Below are 26,392 nucleotides of genomic sequence, written 5' to 3'. Positions count from 1 at the left end.
ACCATGGGACAACCTCTGTCATTTTACTCTTCAAACCATGCTGAGGTCTTACCACCTCCTAGAACTAGAACTGCTCCAGGGCTCATTTGTTAGTTCAGTATTTGTTGAGCAGCTCCATGCGGGACCCTGGACTGGTACCAGGGATTGAAAGATGAATTTGACCCATTATCTGTCCGGAGGGTCACTGGCTGGTGGGGAGACAGTCATCACTAAGGAAGCTGGACAGTATGAGGAGGAAACCAAGAGCTCAGGCAGTGTCACCACGTCAGGTAGAGAGGGATGAGTGGAAAAGCCAGGAGTAGGCTGGGAAGAAGAAAATTCTCCACAGCAGGAAGCAGATGCCAGAGCCTGCGTGGGTAGCAAACTGCCCCTTGGCTTCCAGATAGTCCTTCTCTCCCTACGGGCCAGCAGGAATCCCAGAGGGCACAGGGGCCAATGGCCCCAAGCTCATAGGACACACACACCAGCACCTCAGAGCCAAAGACGAAACCAAATCCGCAGGTAAAAATTATACTTTTATTTGAGTCACCAGGAGAAAGTTTCACTTGTGGTTCAAGTCAAATGTTCAGAATCACAACAGGCCAGAAAGATTTGATCCCAAGCACAAGCCCATGAGGGAGGGGACCAAATAGACCCAAAAGACAACAACCCCATATAAAAAGATGAGTGGTTTCACACACACGCACGCATACACACACACAAACAAACAGATGAAATGCTTGGACAGGCGAATTTCACAGGGTCACTTGTTTCTTTTTAAATACGGGTTTGTGGGGTGGTGATTTGTTTTGTTCCAGCTATTTAAAAAAGGCCCAAAAGTGCATATCTGAAGGGAAAAAGGCAGAAATGAAGCAATAAAGGAGTTTTCCCTGGAGGGATGGGGCGGGGGAGGCAGGAAGCACTGTTGGAAGAATCCACACTTCCCACAGTGGGCTTTTGGGCACAGTAGGATTGGTCCACAAAACTGATGTTCCCAGGTATTATCTTTCCTGGATTAGACTGGCTACAAGACCTCTGTGAAGGTCAAAGATCAGGGGCTCAGCGCAGCCCTTGGGGTTCTGTGCTCTTCTAAGGGTGGAAGGTTCTGGGAAGGAACATAGGCTCTAACTACTCTGGGTCCCCTCAGCACCAGTATGAGAGTGCCTCCTCTCTCTGGGGGTGTGTGAGAAAGCATCCCCTATTTTTAGGACTTCAGATGGGAAGAATAGGAGCTGGCTTGCCTTGTTTTGGAAGTCCAGCTAAGTGAAATAGGCTGCTGGCTCCTCTTGAGGGAGGTGGCACCCCCTCCCAACCACAGTCCCTGCAACAGGATGTGTCCCTGACCTCTGGTCCCCAGATCCACATTGTGCTTTGAAATCAAGAGAAAACAGAGTGGATCAGCACCACCCCCAAGGCTGCTCCCCAATATTCTTCCTCTGTCCAGCTTGTCCCCAAATCCCCCAAAAGGACACTCCACCTGCCCTTACTTAAATGACACAGAAAGGAAAAGGAACGGGTCAGGCAGGGGCTCCTTCCAGCTGCTTGTCAACCTCTGATCTGGACTACATGTTCCCAAATCAAATGTGAGCCACTGACAGGACACTCATGCAGACCTGATTGCTTAATAAGCTACCATCCTGGGGTCCTCGCCCTCACCTGCAGGGCTCAAGTGTGCAATAGGGCAAGATGCCACCTGAGGGGCTGGGGGTGTGGCTCAGTGGTAGAGCACTTGCCTAACATTTAAGAAGCCCTGGGTTCCATCCCAGCCCTGGGAGGGGGGAAAAAAAAAGTCAGCTGCAGGGCCTGATCAGACTAAGGGTGACAATGTGGGGAGGGGGAGACACACAGGGAGGTGACAAGAAAACCCAGAGATGAATAAAGCCAGGGGAGGGGTATCCCGACCCTCACCCAGAGAAGGAACTTTGATGTAGCACCGTCTTGCCCTTCCTCCTCCCAGAGCCTGTGCTTCCAGTTTTGGAGCCCTGGGACCCTCTGTTGCTTCCAGTAGACACAGGGGGAGGCTTGAGGGGAGACTGAGGCACCACAGTGAGTGACCAAGAACCTTCTGGTGCCCTACTCAGCAGCTCCAGGCACAGGGAGAGAAGAGGCCCACACCAAGTCTTCGCCTTTCTCAACCCAGCGGACAACAGGCCCAGCAGCAGCCCCCAACTCCACAACCACCCACACGGTTGCTCTTCACCCTGAAAAGGGGGCATGGAGTCTCCTCATTCAGATAGGAGGAAGGAGGGCTTCCACCGCAGAGAGAACCTAAAGAGCTTCTCTCCACCAGGGTCCTCCCTCTCACTGTCGGTTTAAGGAAAACATCAGGGGCAGAGGGCTCTGCCCCCTCCCCCCTCTTTCTCTCTCTCTTTCTCTCTCTCACACACACACACACACACACACACACACACACACGCAAACACACACATATACCTTGCACACAAGCCCAGACACCAGCAGACATACACCTGGTTCCTCCTGTCACCTTTACATTTTCCTGTTACAGTCATCTGCACACACGCTAGCTTGGGTCCCAGCAAGCCAAGCTGTGGAGACAGAGCTGGCTTTGCACAGCTCCAGGCCCACTTGGCACAGAGCAGGACAGGGGAGGCTATGGGGGCCCCAGACCTCTACCCATGAGGAGGGAAGAGCATGGCTAACCCAGAGCCCAGGGGAGGTCTCCACGCCCTCAGCACAGCTTCCAGCCTGGGAGGCAAAGGAGTCCCTGGAGAATGGGGGTGGAAGTGGGGTAAAAGGGAATGCCCTGCTCCCCTCCTTCCTGCGGCTGCCCCTAAAGCTAAGAAAGGCAAGAGCTTCACCCAAGCTGTGCTTCCTGGGGGCTCTTGGTCTGCCTGCCCCCCCAGGTGTGGGGGTCACAGTGCAGGGAGTACATGGGGAGGCAGAGGGGAGGGAGGGAGGTCCCTTGGTGAGTTAGCAGCCCCCACATTGAGAGAGGGGTAAAGCCCCCATCCTGGTCCCACACACAGCGGAGCCCCACCCCACCCCAGGGATGTATAGAGTCCTGCCTGGGGGTCCTGGGCATGTGGGGCTCACCTGGCACTGGAATGTCTGGGTGTGTGAGGAGCTGGGCAGGGGGTGTCCGAGGGGTCAGAGAGAGGGGAGGCTAAGCCGGGGGCCACAGAGGTCTCTGGTTCCAGCCTGCCCAGCCCGTGGACCTTGCCCTCCCCCAGAGTGGCCATGCCGGTTCCATCCAGAGAGAAACCAGAAAGTCAGACAAGGGGAAACCTGCCAGAGGAAGGAGCCCGCGAAAGTGGCAGAACAAGGCTTCAGTTGGCAAAAAAAAAAAAAAAAAAAAAAAGCTGGAGGAGGGATGGGAATAAACAAGCCATCGCAGATCTTAAGAAACAGAGACACTGAAGGGTGGATGGGTCACGCCCCGGGACGGATGCGATGTCATGGAATGCACTGAAGACTGGGTGGGGAGGGCACCGCGGGGCTCAGATGGCCTCCACGTAGTTGGCCGGCAGCATCCCCGTGTCGCCGGTGCGCTCCACGGTCCCATACATCCAGCCGTCGTCGATCTGCTGCACGTTGACGATGGTGTCCCCATCCTGGAAGGAGACCTCGTCCTCGTCGGCGGCGCTGTAGTCGTACACCGCACGGTACCGCTTCTAGGGGTGGGGGTGCACAGTCAGCCCGGCCGGGCCAGCGGGCTCTCGCCCCGGTTTCTTTCTTTTTTGCTGGGACTAGAACCCAGGGCCTCGCAAATGCCCGGGGAGCGCTCCACCCTGAGCTTGCTCCTGACAGCTGTACCTCCAAGTGACTCTCCAGGACTCCTGAGCACACCCAAGAAAGCAGTCACCCAAGAGATGGAGGACCTGGGCTGTGATCTGCCATCATTTTTCTTGTGTCCTACTTTCTGAAAGTTCCCCCCCACCAGCCTTTTTTTTTTTTTTTATTTTTTTAGGGGCTGGGGTTGTGGCTCAGGGACAGAGCGCTCATCTCCCACGTGGGAGACCCTGGGTTCAATCCTCAGCACCACATAAAAAAATAAATAAGTAAAATAAAGGTATTGTGTCCAACTACAACCAAAAAATAAATATTTAAAAAAAACTTTTTTACGTGGTGCTGAGGATTGAACCCGAGCCCCAGGCCAGTGCTCTAATGCTAAGCCACGACCCCAGCCCGAGTTCCTGCCCTTTATGGATGTACTTGGCACTGACTAAAGGCCAGGCACAGGGCAGGCTGGGGATACATTCACCCACCTTGCCTCCCCCACCAGGGATGCAGGAAGATCTCAAAGACAAGATGTGGAGATTGTGTTTAAAATTTTGACCAAAAATAAAATAAAATGTGACAATGGCTATTCACTACTATTTGGATTATTATAAGCACCAATGGTTTCCTTTTGACGCCATGACTAGACTGGTTTTACTCCCAAGTTGGGAACAAAAACCTTTCCTTGAGGGAAAAATCTTGAGTGGTCATGAAATGTGTATCACGCTCCACCTTCCAAACCTCAGTCACAACCTGTGTAAACCCCATCATAGATGATCCCTGACGTGACATCTATCCGTGGTAGATGGCCATCTAAATTCCTTGGTTCTCACTGTACCCTGTCCAGGGGCTTCAAAAAACAAAGTTTGAAATCTATAACCCCACAGGATTAGAGGCCACACCCCTCACAAGGTGAGGTGGACTCTTATCACTAACTCTACCTCTATCTCAGGCCAAAGTTGCTGCCATCTAAGATCATGTCCTGCAACTGCCTCCCAACTTGCCTCTCTGCTTCACCCTCAGTGCTCAACTGCTCACTTCCCATACAGGCGCCACCGCGATCTTTTAAGAGCATTATGTCAGGCCAGGCCTGGTGGCAGGTGCCTATAGTCCCAGATCCTTGGGAGGCTGAGGCAGGAGGACTGCTTGAGTCCAGGAGTTTGTGGCCAGTAAGACCTTGTCTCAAAAAGTAAAAAAGGGTAGCTGGGGGTGGTGATGCACCTCTACAATCCCAGTGGCTTGGGAGGCTGAGGCAGGAGGATCACAAGTTCAAAGTCAGCCTCAGCAACTTAGAAGACCCTATCTCAAAATAAAGGACCGGAGATGTGGCTCATAGGTTAAGTGCCCCTGGGTTCAACTCCTAGAACTAAAAGTAAAAAGGACAAGCAAACCCCGTCAGTCTGCACAGACTGCCAGTCACCAAGGCCCTCCTGTGGCCTACGAGTACCTCTAGGTCTGACCTCACCTACCCTCCTCCGTCTCTAGTCGCCTCAGCCCTCCTGATGGCCCTTGAAATGTGGTCATGAAATGTGTATCAGGCTCCACCTTCCAAACGTCCTTGAACTTCATAGGGCGTTCCTACCTTGGGAACTTTGCACTTGCTGTTCTCCCTGTGCCATTCACCCCTCCACTTTATTGAGGACTTTGCTCAAATGTCACTTTTTTATTTTTAGTTGTAGATGGACACAATACCTTTATTTTGTTTATTTAGTTTTTTTATGTGGTGCTGGGGATCAAACCCAGTGCCTCATGCATGCTAGGCAAGTGCTCAACCACTGAGCCACAACCCCAGCCCTCAAATGTCACATCTTGACCCTGCTGCTCCCTGTCCCTTACCCAGCTGTCTATCTTCATAGCATATGCCAGACAGTGATCAGGCCTGACATTATTTACCTACTTCGTGATTGCTTTCTTGCTGGAATATAAGCTCCTAGAGGGTGGGAAGGTGGTGGAATCACTCATGTCCTGTATCTGAAGGACTGGCTGGTCATCTGAAACCTTATCCTTCAGATGACCTCTAACCCAACCCCCATGGCAATAACACATCCTTGCGTATGTCCAGGACAAGAGGCTCCTGGAAGTCACTTGTCTCAGGCTATTTTATTTCTCGGCATATCTGTCTTTCTCACTTTGATATAATCTGCTTTGAATTCCCAGGCACTCAGAGCACGGGGTCACTCAGAGGTGGACCACAGGTGTGCTATGCAGCAGGACTTACAGGTGAGCCTCGTCCTCTCTAAGGACTGGTTAGCAGGGCCTGCCCACCTTTCTACCTGTGCTTATTTGTTTATTCAGCAAAAAGGATGAGCTCTGCTCTGGGCCTGACTCAGAATAAGTGGACCAAAGGACACTCCCTGCCTACATGGGAACACAGAGAACTTACTAAACAGAGAACTCTTAAATTTGGAAAAAGTGCTCTGAAGGAAACCAGTGGGGCATACAATGTCATGGAGACCCATCTGTCATGGGATGGTGTGACAGAGCCCTTAGAGCCCTTAGAGGCAGGGATTAGCTGAGCAGAAGGACATGGAGGGATCAACCCATGAGAAGCAGGGCCCAGGTCTGGAAGGCCCCAAGCAGAAAGGTGCTTTGTGTGTACCCACAGAGCCAGAGCAGGGAAATGGCCAGGACAAGAGGAGTGACTTGGCTGACACACTAGGGCCAGGACCCAGGGCCCCAATCAGTCAGACCTGGCCCCGTCCACCGCACTTCCTCTCAGTAAGGCTGAGACCCCTGCTTCCTACACAGGGTCAGAGGTCAGGAGAAGCCATGGCCTATGTCCAGGAGGCCTTCCCAGGGGCGCCAGTCCCTCTGGGGGTCTGTCCACCTAGTCAGGGCTACTCACCCCGCCCCCGCCTGGGGCGCTGCGCTGTATGGAGACTGGGGCTGCAGGCTCCTTGTAGCCACCGTAGGCTGGGGTGGCCTGCTGCTGCTGGGGCTGCTGGTAGACTGGAAGGTGGGAGAGAGGACTCAGAAAGTGATCTGCGAGACCCAGCCCTTCCCAGGTCCCCTTGTGGGGCCAATGTCACCGCCCCATCCCCAACCCCTCAGCTGCTCTGCCTGTGGAGGGATTCCCCAGCAGGGTCTGTGTGTCCTCTCAAGCTGGGGGATGCCCTCCTGATCCCCGGCCCAGCTCAGGCCTGACCCCAGCGCTGTGGGTGGGACCTGGGGTTTGTGCCTGTGTGTGCGCAAATGGCTCTCCTTCAGCCCCCTCCTGGCTCTTGGGCCTGGCTGCACAGGCCCACACCCACCAGGGGCGCTGGTCGGGACGTGGTGAGGTGGCTGCTGCTGCTCCTGAGGCCGCCGGTAGCTGCTGCTGTCCTGGGCGTCCCTGCGCTCTGGCTCCAGGCCCTCACCCCCACTGGGGCCCATGCGGCTCTTCTCAAACTCCTCATGGTACTTTATCTGCAAGGGGCAGAGGCACCAGGTGAGCGCTCCTGCAGCAGGGAGCTAGCCAGGATCCTGCTGCCACAGACCCTGAGAGGAGAGCGGAGCGCAGGCACGAGCCAGCGGTCCCAGTTGTTTGGGAGACTAAGGCAGCAGGATCACCTGAGCCCAGGAGTTCAAGGCCAGCCTGGGCAACATAGTGAGACCCCATCTCAACAAAGATCCTGGGCTGGGAGGCTCCCTGAGGACTCCAGGCAGGCAGAGCACATCTCCATGCATTTGGACACACCTGTAAAATGGGTCACTGGTGTCTAGCTTAGAAGCTGGAGATGTAAGAACAGGGCCGTGGAAGTGACAGCATCAGATGAATGTGAACGGTTATTTGTATGTGCCTGGGGCAGGGACTGGGCCTTCCCTGCTTCCATCCTGGTCAACAATAGCAGCCACCTCTGTTTATTGAGCTCTTACTATGTGCCAGGCACTGTGCTAGGTATTCTATGTCACAGGCTACTCTTCATCTGATCAGCACCTCACAGGAGTCTGTTGATCCCTTCCCGCCAAAAGGCTTCAACAGGAGACTGCTGCTGTTCACGTGGTGGTTTTATTTCACTCCTTTATTTAGTTGTACTGGGGATCAAACCCAGGGCCTCCACACTCTAGGCAAGTGCTCAGCCATGATCTCCAGCTTCATACAGACTTTTTTTTTTTAACACAATCCTCTCAAACTATGTGTATTTTATCAATGACACAAAAATATCACTTTTCAATATGGAAAGTGCAGTGTAAAACACACCCAAAACACAAACAGCAAAAGCAGGAGATGCAGAAGCAACAGACCCAGGAGCGCTCGGGTTTTCTGGCCCCTCATGAGACACTCACTCACTCTGGAGACCCCGAGGGGAGAAGCTCGACCAAGGGGAGGTGCCGAGACCCAGACTTTGAGCGCTCTGTGAGAGCTGGGCTGGCCTCAGGGTGGGGAGAAAGTGGGACAGAGAGTGACAGGTCGAACAGCCCACCCCCACTCCCAGGGGAAACTCAGAAAGCAGGGAAAGCAGGACAGAGGGACAGCCAGAGAGAGGCACAAGCCCTGTCCCAGGGAGTCCTGGGCCCAGAATTCCCTGTCGGCCTTGGGCATCTGACTGGAGGCCGGCCCTCACTTCCTGCTCACCAGGACCCTGTCCTGCCTCTTCCTGTTCCTGGGAATGGTGGGAGTGGGGGGACAGGGCAAAGAGTCAGGCAAAGCCTGTTTCCTGGAGCAGAAGGGAAGGGCCCGAGGTCCTGGGCCCTGAGTGTCCTGTCCAGGCCTGCCCCATGCTGACGCAGTCCAGGGCCCCCTTTGGCCAGGCTTTCTCTGCTGGCTCCTCTCGCCCTTGGCATTAGTTGAGTCGAGGGCAAGAGCTGACACTTGGCGGGGCAGACCCCAGAGCCAGGGCCCGCTGGAGACCCCTGGGCCACTTCTACTGGCTAAAGAACTGTTACCTACTGCAGGCCGCACCAGGAAGGCGTGCGGGAGGGATCTGGTCTGGAGGCAGAAAGCAGCTCATTTAGGAGTTTGGGTCAGAACCAGCCCTTCCTTTCCCTGTCCCCTCCCTTCATGGCAAAGGAGGGAGCCACACCCAATCGGCAAAGCAAGCCAAGCCCTGCCCAATGCAGGCACCACCTGTTCCCATCCATACCAACAACCTGCGCGTCTGCAAGCTCTTCAGAGTTCACAAAAGCTCTTTGTACATTACCTTCCCTGACCCTGACAATGATCACCCTAAAAAATAAACTGGACACAGATACTTGAGTTTCCATTTTACAGAAGAGGAAAATGAGGCTCAGAGACACATGACTTCCAGAGATGGTGACACGAGGACAAAATCCTAGGCAGGCAGACTCTTCCCTGATAACAGGCACAGGAGCAGGGTGACCACATACTGCCTGCCCCTAGTTCCAGCTCCTGTCTACTGTCCAGGAACCAAATATGAAGGCCACTGCTTTCAGCAGGGCGTGATCCCAGCAACTTGGGAGTTCAAGGCCAGCCTGGGCAATTTAGCAAGATCCTGTTTCAAAATAAAAAAGGCTGAGGACATAGTTCCATGTCACAGCACCCTGGGTTCATCCCCCATTAAAAAAAAAAAAAAAAGAAAGAAAACAGAATACCCCTTTTCATTTTCAAAAGGGGTGATAATCATAGGGCCACCCTAACTTGGAGGGGACTCCAGGCGTGCAGATCAGGAGAGATAGCGCAGAGGAAGCCTCTTCCTCCACCTCCCTCCACAGCAAATGAGGAACCTGTGTCCTTGCTTTGCTGACCACCGGATGGGTGTTAAGCGCATCCAAGCACCGAAAGGTGAGAGCACATCCGGAGGCGAGGACCCTCCAGAGTCGCCCAGGAGGCTGGCAGATCCCTGCTCCCAGCTCAGCACATTCCTGATTTTCTTAGAGACCTGACTGAGGGTTGCCAGAGCCCAGGACCACCAGCAGAGCCCCGGGGCAAGCTGTCCTGGGCCCCCCTGGAGGAGGCCCGCTCCAACTGTGCCGGGAGGCCCAAGTGCACATGGTGCTGAACCCTGGGCCCCTGCTGGCCAGGACTTCAGGGAGAGTAGGTAGGGTCCCCTCCAAAGCCCTGCCAGCTGATGTTCCGTTTTCTGAAGCCCCTGCTTCCTGATTGTGGTGGAAAGAACCAGAGCGTGACTCCCCACACGTTCCTCCCCACATGATTCTTCACACGGCTGAGGAGGGCTCTGAGCGGAATAACCAACTCACCAGCCAAGGTCTCTCTTTAAAAATAACGACGCCTCTCACCCGCCAAGGTCCTGTTTTGTGTCCTTATAGGCACCACTCCCTTCCCTTCCTCAGCCAGACCAAGAAGAATATATCATTATCACCCCCATTGACAGATGGGGAAACCAAGGCTGAAGAGGACGGTGAAGTCAGCCTCCAGCTCGGACTTGAGAGTCTTAGTTCTCAAGCACCACCCCGTTTCAGACACAGTATTTTACTTTTAAAACACATAAACCTGGGGCTGGGGATGTGGCTCAAGCGGTAGCGCGCTCGCCTGGCATGCGTGCGGCCCGGGTTCGATCCTCAGCACCACATACCAACAAAGATGTTGTGTCCGCAAAGAACTAAGAAATAAATATTAAAAAAATTCTCTCTCTCTCTCTCTCTCTCTTTGAAAGAAAAAAAAAAAAAACCACATAAACCTGGACTCAACTTCATCAGTAGTCAGGGAAATGCAAGTTCAAATATAGCGAGACACACTCAAAACGGCTAAAATGGAAAAGCCTGAGGATATGGGACAGGAAAACTCAACACTGCTTGTGGGAAAATGGTAACTCAGCACAATCACCTGGAAAATAGCTCAGCATCACATGGAAAGCTGAAGGGACATATACTCTGAGACCTAGCAATCTCACTCCACAGAAGCACCAGAAGAGAGGATGTCCACTGGACTTAGAAACAATCCAAGTGTCCATCAAGAACAGAATCAATAATATGCAGTGTGATCACCCAATGGAATACTATGCAGCAACAAAAAAGCGATGAACTAGGACTACATGCAAACATGTAGATGAAACTTCAAACCCAGTGTTGTGCAAAAGAACCAAGATATACACATAACACACACATACCATACTGTATGTTCAAAATTAGAAAAGCCAGGGCTGGGGTTGTAGCTCAGTGATAGAGTGCTTGCCTCTCAGGTGTGAGGCACTGGGTTTGATCCTCAGCACCACATAAAAAATAAACAAAATAAAGATATTAAAAAAAATAGGAAAAGCCAAATAACAGTATGTAAACATATGCATATACTATAGTTATACATTAAAAACTATAGAGAAAAAGAAAGTATATTAAAATCAAATTAACAGGCTGGGGAACTAGCTCAGTTGGTAGAGTGTTTGCCTCATATGCACAAAGCCCTGGGTTCAATCCTCAGCAACACACACACACAAAATCAAATTAGCAAGGCATGGTGATGCATGTCTGTAATCCTAGCAGCTCAGGAGGCTGAGGCAGGAGGATCTCAGCAATAGCAAGACACTATGCAACTCAGTGAGACCCTGTCTCTAGATAATAATACAAAATAGTGCTGAAGATGTGGCTCAGTGGGCGAATGCCCCTGAGTCCAATCCCTGGTACCCACCCACCCCCAAAAATTCAAATTAGAGGATTACCCAGCAAGCCTGCTCTGAACCATTTGACTCTGGGAATGAAACTTGACTACTGATTAGCCAAACTCTGAAGACTGACACTAATTTACTGAACACAAAATGCTAATTCTTTTTTGGCTAACAGAAATGCAGAGAAATCTGCCTGTAGCCAAGATAACTTCAAAGTTGATGGTTTTATTGTCCTATCGGACATTGACCAGGTGCAGCTCGAGATACACTCTCCAGCCCCTTGCCATCTGCCACCTGTGTTGTCCACCCAGAATCTCCAGCTAGTTAATATTTAACTAGGCTGAGGCAGATGCTTGCTACACTCTGGTCCTTAACACTCTAAAATTATTTGGGCAGAGGCCTGGAAATGGAATGTTCTGTTTCTTGGTTTGCATCAGGAGAAAGCAGGTGTTTGGGGGCTGGAGTTATAGCTCAGGGGTAGGAGGCCTGCCTAGCACGCATGAGGCCCTGGGTTCAATTCTCAGCATGTGTGTATGTGTGCGTGCAAGTGAACCCACACCCAAAGTATTTACTTACATACACAGTAAGTATTTACTGTGTTGCTATGCTGTTATAGTTTTAAAAAAGAGAAACTGAAAGTAACCAAAGTATATACAGAGAATCAATATGTAAGTACACATGTCAGTGAATAAAAGCAGAGGCTTCCATAAGGGGCTCCAGTAACAAGTTTCCGGGGGTTTTAGATGCAGTAAGCCCTTGGAGCTCAGGCCACTGCAATGCTTAGCCCACACCGACAGCACTGGGCCGGCCCTCTTAGCCCTCTAGATTCCTTTAATGAGGACAGAATTACCACAGATGCATCACTTACTGGCATCTCTCCTGGTAACAGGGCTGAAGTTACAGCTCAATGGTAGAACTCTCACTTTGCATGCACAAGGCCCTGGGTTCCATCCCCAGCACCACCAAAAAAAAAAAAAAAAAACAAAAACCCTCATACCTTCTTAGCATTAGATAATGGCCAATTTCAGCCAAACTCTGCTCTACTTTCCTTCTTTAGTATAAAAAGCAGACAAGTCTGCCTTTGAAGTATTATTATCAACATTTGTCCTTGACATCTTCCTCACAATCAGCTTTCAAGGTAGGGCCAATTATTCCAGCATTAACAGATGAGGAAACTGAGCAACCCACCCAGTGGCAAAAGCGGGATTCCAGCCCTTGGGTTCTCCCTCCCCAGTACCTTGCCTCTTTGTGGTTTTTTTTTTTTGTTGTTGTTGTTGTTGTTTTGTTTTTGTACCAGGGATTGAACTCAGGGGCACTTAACCACTGAGCCACATCCCCAGCCCTGTTTTGTATTTTATTTAGAGACAGGGTCTCACTGAGTTGCTTAGCATCTCGCCATTGCTGAGGCTGGCTTTGAACTCATGATCCTCCTGTCTCAGTCTCCCCGAGCTGCTGGGATGACAGGCGTGAGCCACCAAGCCTGGCGCCTCTTTGTGGTTCTAAGGACAAATGCACACAGCCAAAGCAATAATTCCCCAGACCAGACACTTGTTTCCACAATGCTCTGGCTTGGGACTGGGATGTAACTCAGTGGTGGAGCACGTGCCTAGCAAGAGCAAGGGGCTTGGGTTCCATTCCCAGCACTAAAAAAATCAAAACAAAACAAAACCTCATGCTGGTAAAACCGGTAGCTGCAGAACATGACTCTAGTAGGACAAGTCTTCATCTCTTTGCAAGATGGCCTGACCTTCAGAAACAATAAGGTCATCTGAAGCTAATCTGGGAAGGGACAGGTCACAGACAGGAAAGCTATTTTGGAAACAAAAGGTGTGGCTCTGAACACCATCTTTCCCAAAATTCCTCTGGGGGTTGGCACAAGATAGCAGTGGTTCTGAGTGAGGTTTAAATTTCTCTTGAGGTTTTAGGCCAAGTCAGTTCTGGCATCTTCTGATTAGGGGGTGGTGAAGCTTACTTTATCATTTTAAATGACAGCTCTCAATTTTAGCAGGCCATGTGCGGTGGCGCACACCTGTTATCCCAGCAACTCAGGAGGCTGAGGCTGGAGGATCACAAGTACAAAGCCAGCCTGAGTAATTTAGTGAGATCCTGACTCTAAACAAAAAATACAAAGGGATGGGATGTGGCTCAGAGGTAAAGCACCTGTGGGTTCAATCCCCAGTACCAAAACATAAAAATGAAACTTCAGAGAGCACCACTATAACCCAAGGAAATGTGTCTAAAAACTGATTCCTGGGATCCAGAGAGGAGGAGGCCGGGCAAGGAGGCCAAGAGTTTGCATTTTCACTAAATGCCCGGATGCTCATAGTTGAGACACACACTTGACAGTCTTTAATTGCATTCACTAAAACCAAGAATCTTCACAGCCTTGTGGTTACACTTCAGGGATTCCAGCTAAAACTGCTAAAGCAACCACCAGGTCAGGTCACCTCCCCCACCTCAGAGCAGAGGACAATCAGCTAATTGCAGCCTGTGGTTGCTGATAAGATGGTTATCTCCTAGTGTGGATGTCTTGGCCGACACCTCAGACTTTAACACCTACAGTAATGGGGGCAGGCCAGCAGGTAGAATAGGCTGGGTGTGGAATATTCTGGAAGCCTTCCAGATAGGGTGGCAGGGACAAATGGGCCTGTTTGTCTCCTCTCCTCCAAAGCGCACGGATGAATGAAAGGTGCTGTGGGGCTGGGATTGCAGGCTGGGAACAAGCAACAGAGGTCTGGGGAGGAAGCTCAGCAGCAGAGTGTTTGCAGAGGCCTTGGTGTGATCCCCAGAACCATAAATACATAGATAAATAAATACACAAAATTAAACACAGGGCCGCCCACAATGAAAAGCCCCAGGAGACCAGCTCTGTGAACTGTCCAGGTCGTCCCACTACCCAAGGCCATGTCCACCTTCCCCACTTTGCACACTGAGGGCTCTGAGCTCTAAGACACAGAACCTTGTCACCCTTTGGGGGACCTAGGCCAGAAGGGAGGCTCCAGGGAAGGTGCCAGCACTAGCATAGAAAGGGGTACATAATGGCCCACCTGTCCCCAACATGGCCATGTTCAGAGAGAGGCCCCTGGGAAGTACTGGATCATGAATGCTCCACCTCATGGATGGATCAATCCATTGATGGAGTCATAGCTAAATGGACTCCTGGGAGGTGACCCTGCAGGAGGTGGGGCCTAACGGAAGGGAACAGGTCTTTGGGGGCATGCTCTTGGGGACCACATCTTATTCTGGCCCCATTCTTCTCCTCTCTCTGCTTCACCACAAGCCAAGCAGTTCTGCTTCACCACACAGTCCCCACCGTGATGTTCTGGCCCACTACAAGCCCACAGCGAGGGGCCAGGATCTCATCGGAAACCGAGAGTCAAAATAAATCCTTCTTCCTTTAAGTTGATTTTCTCAGGTATTTTGTCACAGTACCGGAAAGCTGACCTTAATACAGGGCAACTGTGGGAGCAAAGAAGGATGAGAGTCCTCTAAGCCGTGCCCTCTCTAGCCAAAGGGAAACACCCCATTTCCTCAGAACACCAATTTCAAACTGCAGGTCAATGATTTTGTTGTGAGACTCATTTAGTAAGTCTCCACTCAGCATCTTTACAAAATAAAGGAACAGAAAATATCTGAATGAGCCCTCCATATAGTAAAATACTCATTCATGAAAGTTTTTTCCTCTTGTTTTTTTCCTTTGCAGTACTAAGGATCGAACACAGGGTGTTCCACCACTGAGCTGTATCTCCAGCTTTTCTTATTTTGAGACAGAGTCTTGCTATGTTGCTCAGGCTGGCCCCAAACTTGTGATCCTTCTGCCTTCATGACATGAAGAACTACAAAGTCTTTTCTATGCTGCAGTGCTGGGGACCTAACCCAGGGCTTTGTGTGTGCCAGGCAGGTGTTCTACCACTGCACCCCAACCCTGTTCATGGAAGTTTTGTTTTGTTTTGGTTTTGGTACTAGGGATTCAACCCAGGGGCACTCAACCACTGAGCCACATCCCCAGCCCTTTTTAAAAATTTTTATTTAGAGACAGGGCCTCGGTAAATCGCTGAGGCTGGCTCTGAACTCATGATCCTCCTGCCTCAGCCTCCCAAGCTGCTGGGATTACAAGCGTGCACCACCACCCCCGGCTTCATGGAAGTTTTGATTATGTTTCCTTGCTAAAAAAAAAAAAAAAAATGCATGCCTGGTTAGTGGATCCAGATGTAAAATATATTTCTTATCACGTGGAACTCAAAGTTTGAAAGCCACTGTCTTGGGCGTGGCTGGCTTTGTTAGCTGCCCTGTGCTGGAAATCCGCTTGACCCATGGCTGTAGCCCTCTCCAAGTACTGCCCAGCCAACTTCCAGAAGGAGTGCCCTGCCAAGGAGGCCCGATGGGAGGATGGAGAAGGCTGTGGAGCCCAGCTGGGTGGGCCATCTGAAACTAGGGCCCTTCCCCAGTCCCTCAGCCCACAGTCACACAGACAACTGGACAGAAGACAACGGCCAGCCTAATCCTTCATTTACAGAACCTTGGAGCCCGGGCTGGCTGGGCACGCCCTTCGGCTCGGGGTACCACAGGGCCCTGTGCACGAGCTTCTGCTTCTGTAGTTGTGGTTTAGAGCAGCACCCGATTCTCCACAAGCCCCAAATAAGGTCCCCCACAAGCCCAGAGCTGCTGCTGGTCTGTGGCTCTGTCAGGAAGGAAACTGAGGCCTATTCTCTGGCCCCAGGTGCTAGAAGGGCACACGATGTGGGGACCGTAGATCCACTGCCTGCTCTCCACACCCACCTGTGCTGCAGCCAGGCCCCAGTGACCAGCTCAAGCCCAGGAGGGCCCAGGCTGGGGCTGCGGGACCAGTGGGCGAAGCTGGCTGGGGTTTTTACACAGGAAGGAAGAACAAGCCGAGGTGGGAGGAGGCGAGGGAGGGCGGAAATGATTGCAATGTCAGCACCCAGAGGCAGACAGGAGGAGGCCAGGCCTCCCTGCCCCCACCCCCAGTTTTGACCTTTGTGCTAAGACAAAGCATCAGGTCTTCACCCTGACACCCACCATACCCAGAAAAGAAAAGACAGCTCAGGGTGGGAGAGGACGCGTCCCCCATCATCGTTCCTACAAAAGGGCACCTCTTCGAGGAGGAAACACTGTGTGGGCCCAGTGTGGCAACAGGGGGTCTGGGGCACATAGAGCAAAGGCACCTGGGAAGCCCACCCCTGCCCTGCCCTCTGCGCGGGCAGCCACCAGCCAGACCTGCCGGGGAGGAGCCATGCAGGGAGCTGGTCCCATTCATGTCAGCCAGGCTGGGCGGGAGGGGACAAGGAAGGGCAACAGGCAGCGTGGGCCCAAGGGCGGGGGGGGGGGGGGGGGGCAGGCTCACGTTGCTGATCTGGTCCTGGGTCTTCTTGATTCTCTGGAGTTCAGGTGTGTCTGCCACCACGCTGAAGCCTTTGCCCTTGTTCTTCTCAAACTCCTCCTTGTAGCGCACCTGGGGACCAGCGAGACAAAGAGGGACTAGGGTCAGGCAGGGGAGCAGAGAGCGCCCAGCTGGAGGCCCCTGTGAAACAGCACCATCAGGAGATGGAGACAGGGCCCAGAGAAAGATCCCAGCCAGAAATGCCTGGTGCTGAGCAGACGCCTTGGCTAGCAAGCGACAATAACCCACTAACATTTCCCCAGCACGTTCTGAGATGGGCACCATGCTAAGTGCCTCACATAAACTCTCTCATTTAAGTCCTAACCACATATATACTATTAGCCCCATTTTACAGATAAGGAAACTAAGCCATCAAAAGGCACCTCGGCAGCCATCTGTTCCCCTGCCTGAGGTCATACAGCTTAGCTGCAAAGATCTAGTCACCAGGCCTCACCTGTCTGCCTTCTAACCCTCTCTAGCAGCCCCTCCTACCCGAAGCTATTATAGAAAGCTTTTCGTTTTGTTTTTCATATTGGGATTAAACCCAGGGACACTTTACCACTGAGTTACATCCCCAGCTTTTTTTTTCAATTTTGAAACCGGGTCACACTAAGTTGTTTGGAGCTTAGCTAAACTGCTGAGGTTGGCCTTGAACTTACAATCCTCCTGCTTCAGCCTCCTGAGTCACTGGGCTGACAGGTGTTGCCACTGCGCCCAGCAGAAAGAAGGTTCTTTCATGCGCTCCTAGGACTGCCCACCCTAACCTAGCCAGGAGGTAGCCCTACCCACCAAGAGCCAGGGGTAGTTTTGAAGTGACTGAGTGAGTGAGGGCCGTGCCAAAGGACAATGCTGGTGCCTAGAAGGGAGGGTAATGAGACAGCTAGAGGGGAGGCCTCATCGATCAAACTTTCTGGGGAAGAATCCAACCACCCTCTGTTGCCTTCCTTTTGTGAGAATTCTACGGAAAAGTCAAGTACTACAGGAACTCAAGACAGACATTACAAAGGACTCCCAAGCTAGGCATGGTGCTATGTGCCTTTAGTCCCAGTTACTCAGGAGGCTGAGGCAGGAGGATCACTTGAGCCCAGGAGACCAAGACCTACCTGGGTTGTTACCCTGTAACAAAAAAATAAAACAGAAAAAAGAAAAGAAAAAGAAAAAAAAGCAAGAAAGCAAGCAGAACTTCTCTGAAACTAAAGAAATTGAAATATGAGGAACAGCTTGTCCTCCCTGGGGGCTTTGAAGAGCAAAACTGAGGCTGGGAAATACTCGTGGGACAGGGAATGTTCTCCTTGGCTTCCAGAGACTCCCTGTCCACCTCGGCAGCCATCTGTTCCAGACCCCGCCAGCTGCCTGGATTCCCTCCATGGGGGCCGCACCGTCCTGAGACAGGTCAGCCCAGGACATGAGGCCCAGGACTTTGGGAGTTTCCAGAATGACAAGCCCAAGCAGCTCCCAGGCTTGGAGTCACCGACTGCCACAGCAGTGAGCTGCTACTCGTGACATGTAACCAGTCCCCACCCTCCTCTTCGTAGCCCCAGGAGCCAGAGGTCCTGGTTTGGGGTTCTTCTTCCTCCTTTGTTCTGAGGCAGATCAAAATGAAAGGCATAGCCAGGCATAGTGGCTCCACCTGGGAGGCTGAAGCAGGAGGATCCCAAGTTCAAGGCCAGCCTCAGCAATTTAGTGGGGCCCTAAGCAACATAGCAAGACCCTGTCTCTAAATAAACTACAAAAAAAGGCTGCGGATGTGGCTCAGTGCCCCTGGGCTCAATCCCAGTACCAAGGGAAAAAAAAAAAGAAAGAAAGAAAGGCCAAGGGGTGGGACTCGGTTCCCATCCGACCAGAACTTATTGCAAGGAGCTATGGCCTTCCCACCCAGAACCTGTCCAACATCAGCTCTTCCGGGAGAACCTGGGTCTGCATAGTGGGGGACCCCTGAAGAAGGAGGACATCAGAGAACGGAAGGAACCTGAAGACAGAAAAACGTAGCTCTAGACGGAGAAGCCCTGAATCTAAGGCCTCTGATCTCATTTCCCGCCTCATGTGTAAAAAGAGCCATTAGAGGAATGGGTTAAAACGTGGGGTAGGGCCTTCCCATCAGACTGCGCTGGTACTGACAGGCTCAGAATTCCTTCTGCTAAGTGATCTTGGGACAATGACTTAACCTCCCAAGCCTCGGTTTCCACATCTGTATAATGGTGACAATCGTTCCAGTCATTCGGACAGCGGCTCCACGGACCAGTGAGGGCGACTGTGAAAGTGCTTTGTCCATCCTGTCCTTCCTCTGTTTCCTGCCTTTGCAAGGGTCAGGCCCCTAATCCAGGGGAATAATCACCATGGTGACACTGCAATGACATCAGCTGGTTCCCAGGCTCAGAAACTGCTCTGCTCCTTACTGGGGAAGGATAATTCATGACTCTCCTAACATAGGAGGTCAGGCCGGGGGAGGGGTGGGCCTGGGGGAGCAGGGCTGAGAAGGGGGGGTCTGGGCTCAGAGCCGCTTTGCTGCAGGTCCCTACACAGGCTAATTCCCTTCTCTAGGCTTCCTGGATGGCTGGTCTCTAAAAGCCTCCCTCTCTGAAGTCTGTGACCACTTTTAAGCACCTTCAGGCCCCAACTAGAGAAATGATGTGGGCAAGATTCTCTTGAGGGGCCTTTTGGTGATGGAGGGAGTGGCAGAGGTGGGGCCAGGAGCATGAGGAGGCCCAGGCTCCCTCCTGGCCCACTCGGTCTGGAGTGACTCACCAGGATGTTAAGAGGTCCCTGGAGGGCAGAAAAGGGACCTGCCCAGGGTCACTGAACCCAGCTGTCATGGGGTCAGAGTGCAACTCAACACTTTGGGCCAGATGACTCCATCCCTGGTTGATGACTGCACCCTGACCTGGAAACTCCCATGGACGAGCTGGGACTGGTGCCCAAGGCTCCTGGTACCCACACACCACCACCTATGAAATCCTACCCTTTGGATGTAGGTTCTTAGTTATTCTCCTTGGATCTACCTTACGCATCACTCAACCCAGACAACAGCAGTACAAATCAGTGTTTGCTGAATGAATGATGAATGGATCGAACAGAGGCTTCATCTCTAAATAAACCAGCAACATATTTGGCAAAACAAAAAAACAAAACTGCTTAATGATCCAAAATAAGATCGTGGCTTTAAAAAGTGGGAACCCGGCCCCAGAGTACAGTGTGGGACTCTCACTGCATACTCCGCCCTCCTTGGTGGCATTCCCCATAACACCATGAAGGTAACAATGACAGGGAAAATGAAGAAACACTCTCTCCTCACCTTTCTCGGACCACAGGGATGCCTCCAGCCCAGCCCCACCCAACACCGCTGCCTCCCTCAGCTCAGGGTGGCGGGCGGCGGATGAGGAAGGTGGGGTCGGGGACCACTGCCAGCTCCACAGGACCACTCAGAGGGTCACTTCTGGACAGTTCTGTGGTTACCTCCCCCGCCGGGGAGGCTATAGGTGTCCCAGACACCCAAAGTGCCACTTTCAGGACCAATATAGACAAAAACAAGTTGAAATAGCTTGGGCAACTTCCCAGAGACAGGGCTGAGGCACAGGGAGGCCGGCCCAGGAAGGGACCCTGGGAAGACACTGGCTGACACCCTGATGGGGTGGAGCAGAGCAGGCAGAGGAGGCTCCCACTTCCCTTCCTGCCAGCCACAGGCAGCTGTAGCCAGCCCTGCCCCCACAGGACTGTCACCAACCCTGGCCTGGCTGGCTCAGCCCATCCAAGCCTCAGAGCAGCCTCAGAGTGTCAGGCCCAGCCCCTAGCTTCTAGGAAAACGGGTTTCTGTCCCCATTGTACTGGTGAAGGGGAGGAAAACACCTTTAGACCACAGAGTTTGTGGGTGGTAGGAGGAGAAAAGGTCCCTACCTCTCACACTGCCTACCCTACCCCTCAAGACCCCAACAAGCCCTCAGTGCAAAGCCCCAATTCCCCTGCCTCACACCTGGGGCATAAATGGAGGGGGAGGGGGAGGCTCCACTCAAGCCTGTTTCCCTCCTGCCCACCTGCCCCACTCCAAGCCTCCCTAAGTGCCTCTGTGAGACCACCAGGGGACCAAAGCTGCTTGGGCAGAGCCCAGGAATCTGCATTCCATAAAGCCCCCTACTACCTTTGTGGGCTGGCAACCTGGGGCTACATGTCACAGCAGTCAGTCCTGCAGAACTGATAAGAACAAAGCATGCCCGGGCCAGACCAGCTTGGCTCAAAATCTGCCTGACACTGGACTCTGGGCAAGTGATATGTCCTCTCTACAGCTCTGGGTCCCTGCCTGGACAATGGGGCGAAGTGCCCCTCCTTTGTCCCATGAAATGAGGTCAGGTGCACAGCCTGGCCCTCAGTGGACACCTAAGGGAAGAGTGGCCATTCTCCAGATTTCCCCAGCCTGCTGGGGACTCAGGAGGGGAGCCGCAGGGCAGGCCCCTGGAGCAGAGGGCATGCATGGAGCAGGAGGACTCCAACCCCTGTGCAGGGTGCTGGCCTCCCCTGTGAGGTGCAGAGCAGCCCTGACCACAGCAAGCCATGCCCAGCTCCTCACCCCTCCTGGAGGATACCCTGTCCTAGACCTGCCCCTCAGGGATCAACTTCCAGGGGCAAGAAGAGTGGCAACCCAGCCCTGGTGGGACTGAGGCTGAAGAATTTGAATTTCCCCTCCTGAGAGTGGGGGATGTGTGGAGTGTGTCCCCTTTACCTGGCCCCTATGCAAAGGCTCCCCCACCCCTGAACCTGCCTCTCCTCCCAGCACTGCTCCCTCTAGGCCCCTGTGATGCCCCTCTGCCTCTGGTCCGAGTGGCTTTCCAAGGGCTGGGGCGTCTGGGCAGGCGTCAGGGCCTAGTGAGGGTCTGGCCCAGGCAGCAGTGTTTCTGCCCCTGGCCCTCCTCAGCTGGCAGGGTACATCAGTCCCTGGCATTTATAGCTCTCCTGCCACAGCTGGGGTGGGATGGCAGATGTGAACTGCTGCTGAGGAACAAACCAGCTATCCCACTTGTTCCCCTCCACTGTGAGTCTAAAGACTGACCAGGGCTGCACATGGTCAAGGGACTAAACAAGGAGTAAAAAGACCAGAGGCCAAATCCTGGAATCCTACTACTGTGTGTGTTAACAGGCAAAGCCCTGTGGCACTCAGCCTCCATTCCTATCTGCAACATGGAGGTAACAGTACCCTTCCTAAGACAGGCGAGGTAACTCAAAGCATCTGCTAAGCTACCAAAGCTCTCAGCAGTGTCAGGGACTAAGATGGAGATGGCTCTCACAGAGTGCAGAGAAAACTGGAAAGACCAAACTGTGCTCAAAGCCACAGCCTCTATTTCCTCTTCCACACAGTGAGGTGCCCCTTTGACTGTGCAGGGCTGTTGTGAGCATTAAATGAGCTAATATGCTTTGGGCACTGAGCACTCAAGACTTTAGTGCTAATGCTGTTATTAGCACCCACTACCTGCTTGAGCTTAGCAAGTCCCTGAATGTCTCAAAGCCTCAGTCTCCTCATCTATAGGATGGGAAAAATAGCATTCTCCTCGCAGGGTTGCAGGGAGGAACTGGAGAACAGGTAAGGAAAGCCCTATCAGGTGTGGTCCTCCCTGATGGAAGCCAAGGAGGTCACATGAAGATCTGGCAGCAGGCCCAGCACGGTGGGCAAGGGGAACAGTTTCCCAGAGGGGGCGGGCTCCAGGGTGGTGGCAGGAGGCAGAGTGGCCCAGAGTCCAGCCTACGGAACCTCCTGGACAACACCAGCTCCCCAGCTACTCGGGAGGCTAGGACAGAAGGATCCCAAGTTTGATGCGAGCCTGGATTGTGTCTTAAAATAAAAACTGGACACTAGAAAGAGCAGTGGGGGTGGGTATCTCAGTGGTCAAGTGCTTATCTAGCATGCACAAGGTCCTGGGTTCAACCCTGGGTACAGTCCACTCCTGAGGAGCCAGGTACCAGCCTCCTCTGTGACCCAGGTGGGACTTCCCTGGGCACTCTGCACACATGGTAAATCCCCTTACTTCTCCCCTTACTTCTCTCATTTAATCCTTTAATCCTCACTGAAGCCCTGCCCTGCCTCCCACAGGCCACCCTTGTTCTAGGCAGGGTCTCAGGGTTCCAATCCCCTTGCTTTTAGCTCCGTGTCCCCTGAAGAGGGCGTTCTCCCAGGGCCAGGAAGCGTCTACTTCCCTACAGGAGGGCGGGGGCCTCCCCACACAGCTCAGGCAAGTTAGGCCTAAGGGGACAAAGGAGGACAGGCCCCTTCACACCTGCCCTCCAAGGAGACAAAGAAGGGATGTGGACGTCACTGCAGGACAGACCATGTAACCTCAGACTAGCACAGGCCTGGAGAGGCCAGTGCCCCTGTCTCCCCCAACCCTTCCTCTGTGGTGGGCACGAATGGAGAGGGGGCAAGGGGAACAGTTTCCCAGAGGGGGCAGGCTCCAGGGGCCCTGAAGCACAGTGGGGGACGCCCACACCTCTCCAGCCACTCAGGTAGGAAGGCGGCTCCCGCCCCTCTGATGAAACCAGGAAGCACCAGTAGCTGGCGGCCTGGGGGCAGGGAGTCTCAAGAGCTAGGATTTCAGCACCTTGTCCCTGCTGAGTAACCACAGGGGAAGGAACCCTTGCCAAACCAGGCTTATGACAGCTTTCCCCACCAGCTGCCGTGCAGGCCGGCCCCTCACCTGACTCTGGAGCTCGCTCTGTTGCTTGAGGCGGAGGTTTTCCGGAGTGTCGGCCACCATGGTAAAGGACTGCTTGGGGTAGTGTCTGCAGACAGAAAAAGCAGAGTCGGCATCACTCAGGGAAGGATAGGAACCCGGAATGGAGGCTCCATCTGATTCCTGGGCAGTCCCTGCCCCAGCCCCAGCAGCAGTTCAGCAGTGTCCCCTGCCATCACTGAGAGGCTGACTGCACTGAGAAGAAAGGGATCTCCAAAGAGGTGTCCGAAGGGCACTGTTGGGCAACTGAACTGGAGGATAGGTGAGAAGACCAGGAGGGGGCCAGAAAGGAGGTCACAGCCACCCTGGGTGGCGAGTGCTATCACTGTCCCCCTTTGACAGATTGGACAGCTCAGTCCAGAGAGGTTACACAATGTGGCCAAGGCTCATAGGAAGTGGTCAGATCCCTCAACGTGTTAAACTCCATTGTTCCATTTCCATACATGGGACAGATCATGGTCCTGGCCCCCAGAAAGAGCTGGTTTGGAGTTGGTGGCAGGAGGCAGGGTGGCCCAGACACCCCCATCCCACAGAGGAGGAAATAGCAAGCTGGCTCCAGACCCTTGCCACTCAGCGACCCCCATGGCCTGCATAAGGTCCTGGGTTATCAATCCTGGGTCCTGCCACTGGCGCACTAGGTGACCTTATTTTTTTTTTTTTTTTTTTTTTTTTTTTAGAGAGAGTGAGAGAGGAGAGAGAGAGAGAGAGAATTTTTAATTTTTTTAGTTCTCGGCGGACACAACATCTTTGTTGGTATGTGGTGCTGAGGATCGAACCCGGGTCGCACGCATGCCAGGCGAGCACGCTACCGCTTGAGCCACATCCCCAGCCCCAGGTGACCTTATTAATCAGTATTAACTTATCAATCACATGGCTAAATGGTCTTTCTCTGCTACTTCACAAGGGGAGGGAATTTGGGGTCTTTTATTCATTGATTTATTCCAAGCTCCCAGAATCATAGTCGGAGCTCAATAAATGCTTGTGGAATAAACAAGTATCCTACCAGGCACTGAAGCTCAGCCAGCACCAGAACTTGTTCTCCTGTATCATCCTGGGTCACTGCAAGGTCCCCCAAGGTCATTGTGGTGGGTGTGCTGTATGTGTGCTGGTATGTGAAATGGCTGGAGGTCCCAACCATTTCAGAAGCTAGTGAGTGGTTTCTCCAAGCAGGAACACCAGATCTAGCCATTTTTAGCTGTGGATGACCACATTCACCAGAACTGTGACCACTGCAGATTCCCTGACTCACAGGCTGTCCCAAGGTAAGAAAAAGATGGCTTTGCTGGGCATGGTGGCACACTCCTATAATCCCAGTGACTTGGGAGGCCGAGGCAGGAGAACCTCAAGTTCAAGGCTAGCCCCAACAACTTTGCAATACCCAACAACTTATAAGACCTCATCTCAAAATTAAAAAAAAATAAAATAAAAAGGTCTAGGAATATAGCTCAGTAGTAAAGTACACCTGGGTTCAATCTCTAGGACCAAAAAATAAAAAGGGTGGGGGGAGAGGGAGAGAGATGGATGGCCTCCAAGAATCTCCTCCCAGGCACGTCCTTCCTGAACTAGCCGACATGCCCAAGAGCTAGCTATGAGCTGCCACCTGCTCACGCTCTCACCAAACCTGGCTTGTTCTCCAGCCACTCACACCACCCTGAGCCACCCAAGAGCTACTAAGCACACGACCTCCCTCCCTCTTGTCCACCACCTGTGAAAGGCAGGACTCGGGGTAGAAAACTCAGTGAAGAAAGGAGCAACTAGAAAAGGCACAGCTCTGGGCTCTGGTCCTGCCACTGGTGCACTGGGTGACCGTGGCAAGCCCTTTTCCCCCCTAGGCTACTCAGTGTCACAGGCCTAGGTGATACTATCTGTGCTCTGCCCAGGTCCACCCAGCTTGAAGCTCCAGCACAGGGAGGAAGCAGGAGGAGAAAAGCAAACACAGGTGCCTGCAGCTGCCAACAGAGATGGCCTGTGGGCGAACACAGGTCTGAGGCAGGCCCAACCCCCCCCCCCCCCCCCCCCCCCCCCCCCCCGCTTGGCCCAGCTCCAGGCAGCCAGGCCACCCACAGCTCAGGAGCCCATTCAGAATTCCTGAGCAGTTCCAAGGCAGGGAGGATCAAGTGGGAGTCTATTCCTAGAGACTACAGGGAAAGGAACAGAAGGGATGGAAGTAGTATCTCTGGGGGGCCTCAGAGATGACCCTCCCCCACATGGGGGTGGGGGACATTCTGAAGGTATCATGGGCTGGGGGCCGTGGTGAGGAGAGCACTTTTGTCTCTGAATAGAGGAGCCAGGAGATGAGGGGGATACCTCTAGGCAGCTCTGGCCCAGATGTGAAGGGCGGATTCTGAGAACAAGTAGCATTAATGGGGGCAGGAAGGAAGCAGGCTGGGGGTCTGTGGGAACCAATCTGAAAACCCTGGGGTTTCCCATTTGCCTGAACATATAGGGTGAAAGCAGAGGGCCAGCTCCAGTGGCACAAAGACAGCCAGACACATGCATCTGACATGTCCCACCCTCTCCCCGATTCTGCAGCTCCGACACCCACTGCGTCCGCCTCCCACGCAGTGAACACACAGATGTGCCCTCTGCGGCAATGGCGTCTCCTGGACACCAAGGACACTAGTCCACAGTGGCAGCTGTCACCTCCTCTACCCACACTGCGTCCCTCCTCACCCTACACCCCACCAAAAGGTCTCAGGAGCCCCTCTCATATACAGCAAGGGCCTCAGATGGGTTGGTGGGTACCAGAGCTCAGGCCTCAGGGAATACTAATCCCATCAAAGACGCCTGGGAGGAGGGGGTCCGCCTGGGTTGACTTAATTTGGCAGAGATGGGGAAGGATTTTAATCCTGCATCAGATTACCTAGACTCAAGAGGAGCTCCAGAACCTTCAACCTCCTGCCCCAGCCCCAGGAGCCCAACCCCAGGCAGAGGAAGGGACAGGCACTGGGAGGGCTGAGTCCGGCCCCCATGTACCAGGACCTGCCTGGGTCACCCCGCTCCTCCCCGCAGCTCCCAGCCCTGGTGAGACAACCCTGCCTTCCGCTTCCCCTGCTCACTGCGCT

The 26,392-nt window shown here is 53.1% G+C and overlaps 1 protein-coding gene across 1 annotated transcript in view; it reads right to left on the bottom strand.

Annotated features, from left to right (window-relative positions):
* Window positions 1–496: 496 nt before the first annotated feature.
* The window catches only part of LASP1 (LIM and SH3 protein 1), a 40,078-nt gene continuing 14,182 nt past the window's right edge, over window positions 497–26,392 (bottom strand). The window contains exons 3-7 of the mRNA XM_081271302.1: window positions 23,292–23,376; window positions 16,582–16,689; window positions 6,969–7,122; window positions 6,563–6,666; window positions 497–3,611 (exon numbers count right to left, since the gene is read on the bottom strand). Coding sequence (XP_081127428.1) covers window positions 3,438–3,611; window positions 6,563–6,666; window positions 6,969–7,122; window positions 16,582–16,689; window positions 23,292–23,376 — 625 coding nt within the window. The 3' untranslated portion in view covers window positions 497–3,437. The remainder of the gene's footprint in view (window positions 3,612–6,562; window positions 6,667–6,968; window positions 7,123–16,581; window positions 16,690–23,291; window positions 23,377–26,392) is intronic.

This window comes from Spermophilus citellus, assembly GCF_964194105.1.
Source record: "Spermophilus citellus genome assembly, chromosome: 17".
NCBI lineage: Eukaryota > Metazoa > Chordata > Mammalia > Rodentia > Sciuridae > Spermophilus > Spermophilus citellus.
The sequence above is the reverse complement of the archived record's forward strand: the minus strand, read 5'-3'. Positions and strand labels throughout refer to the sequence as shown.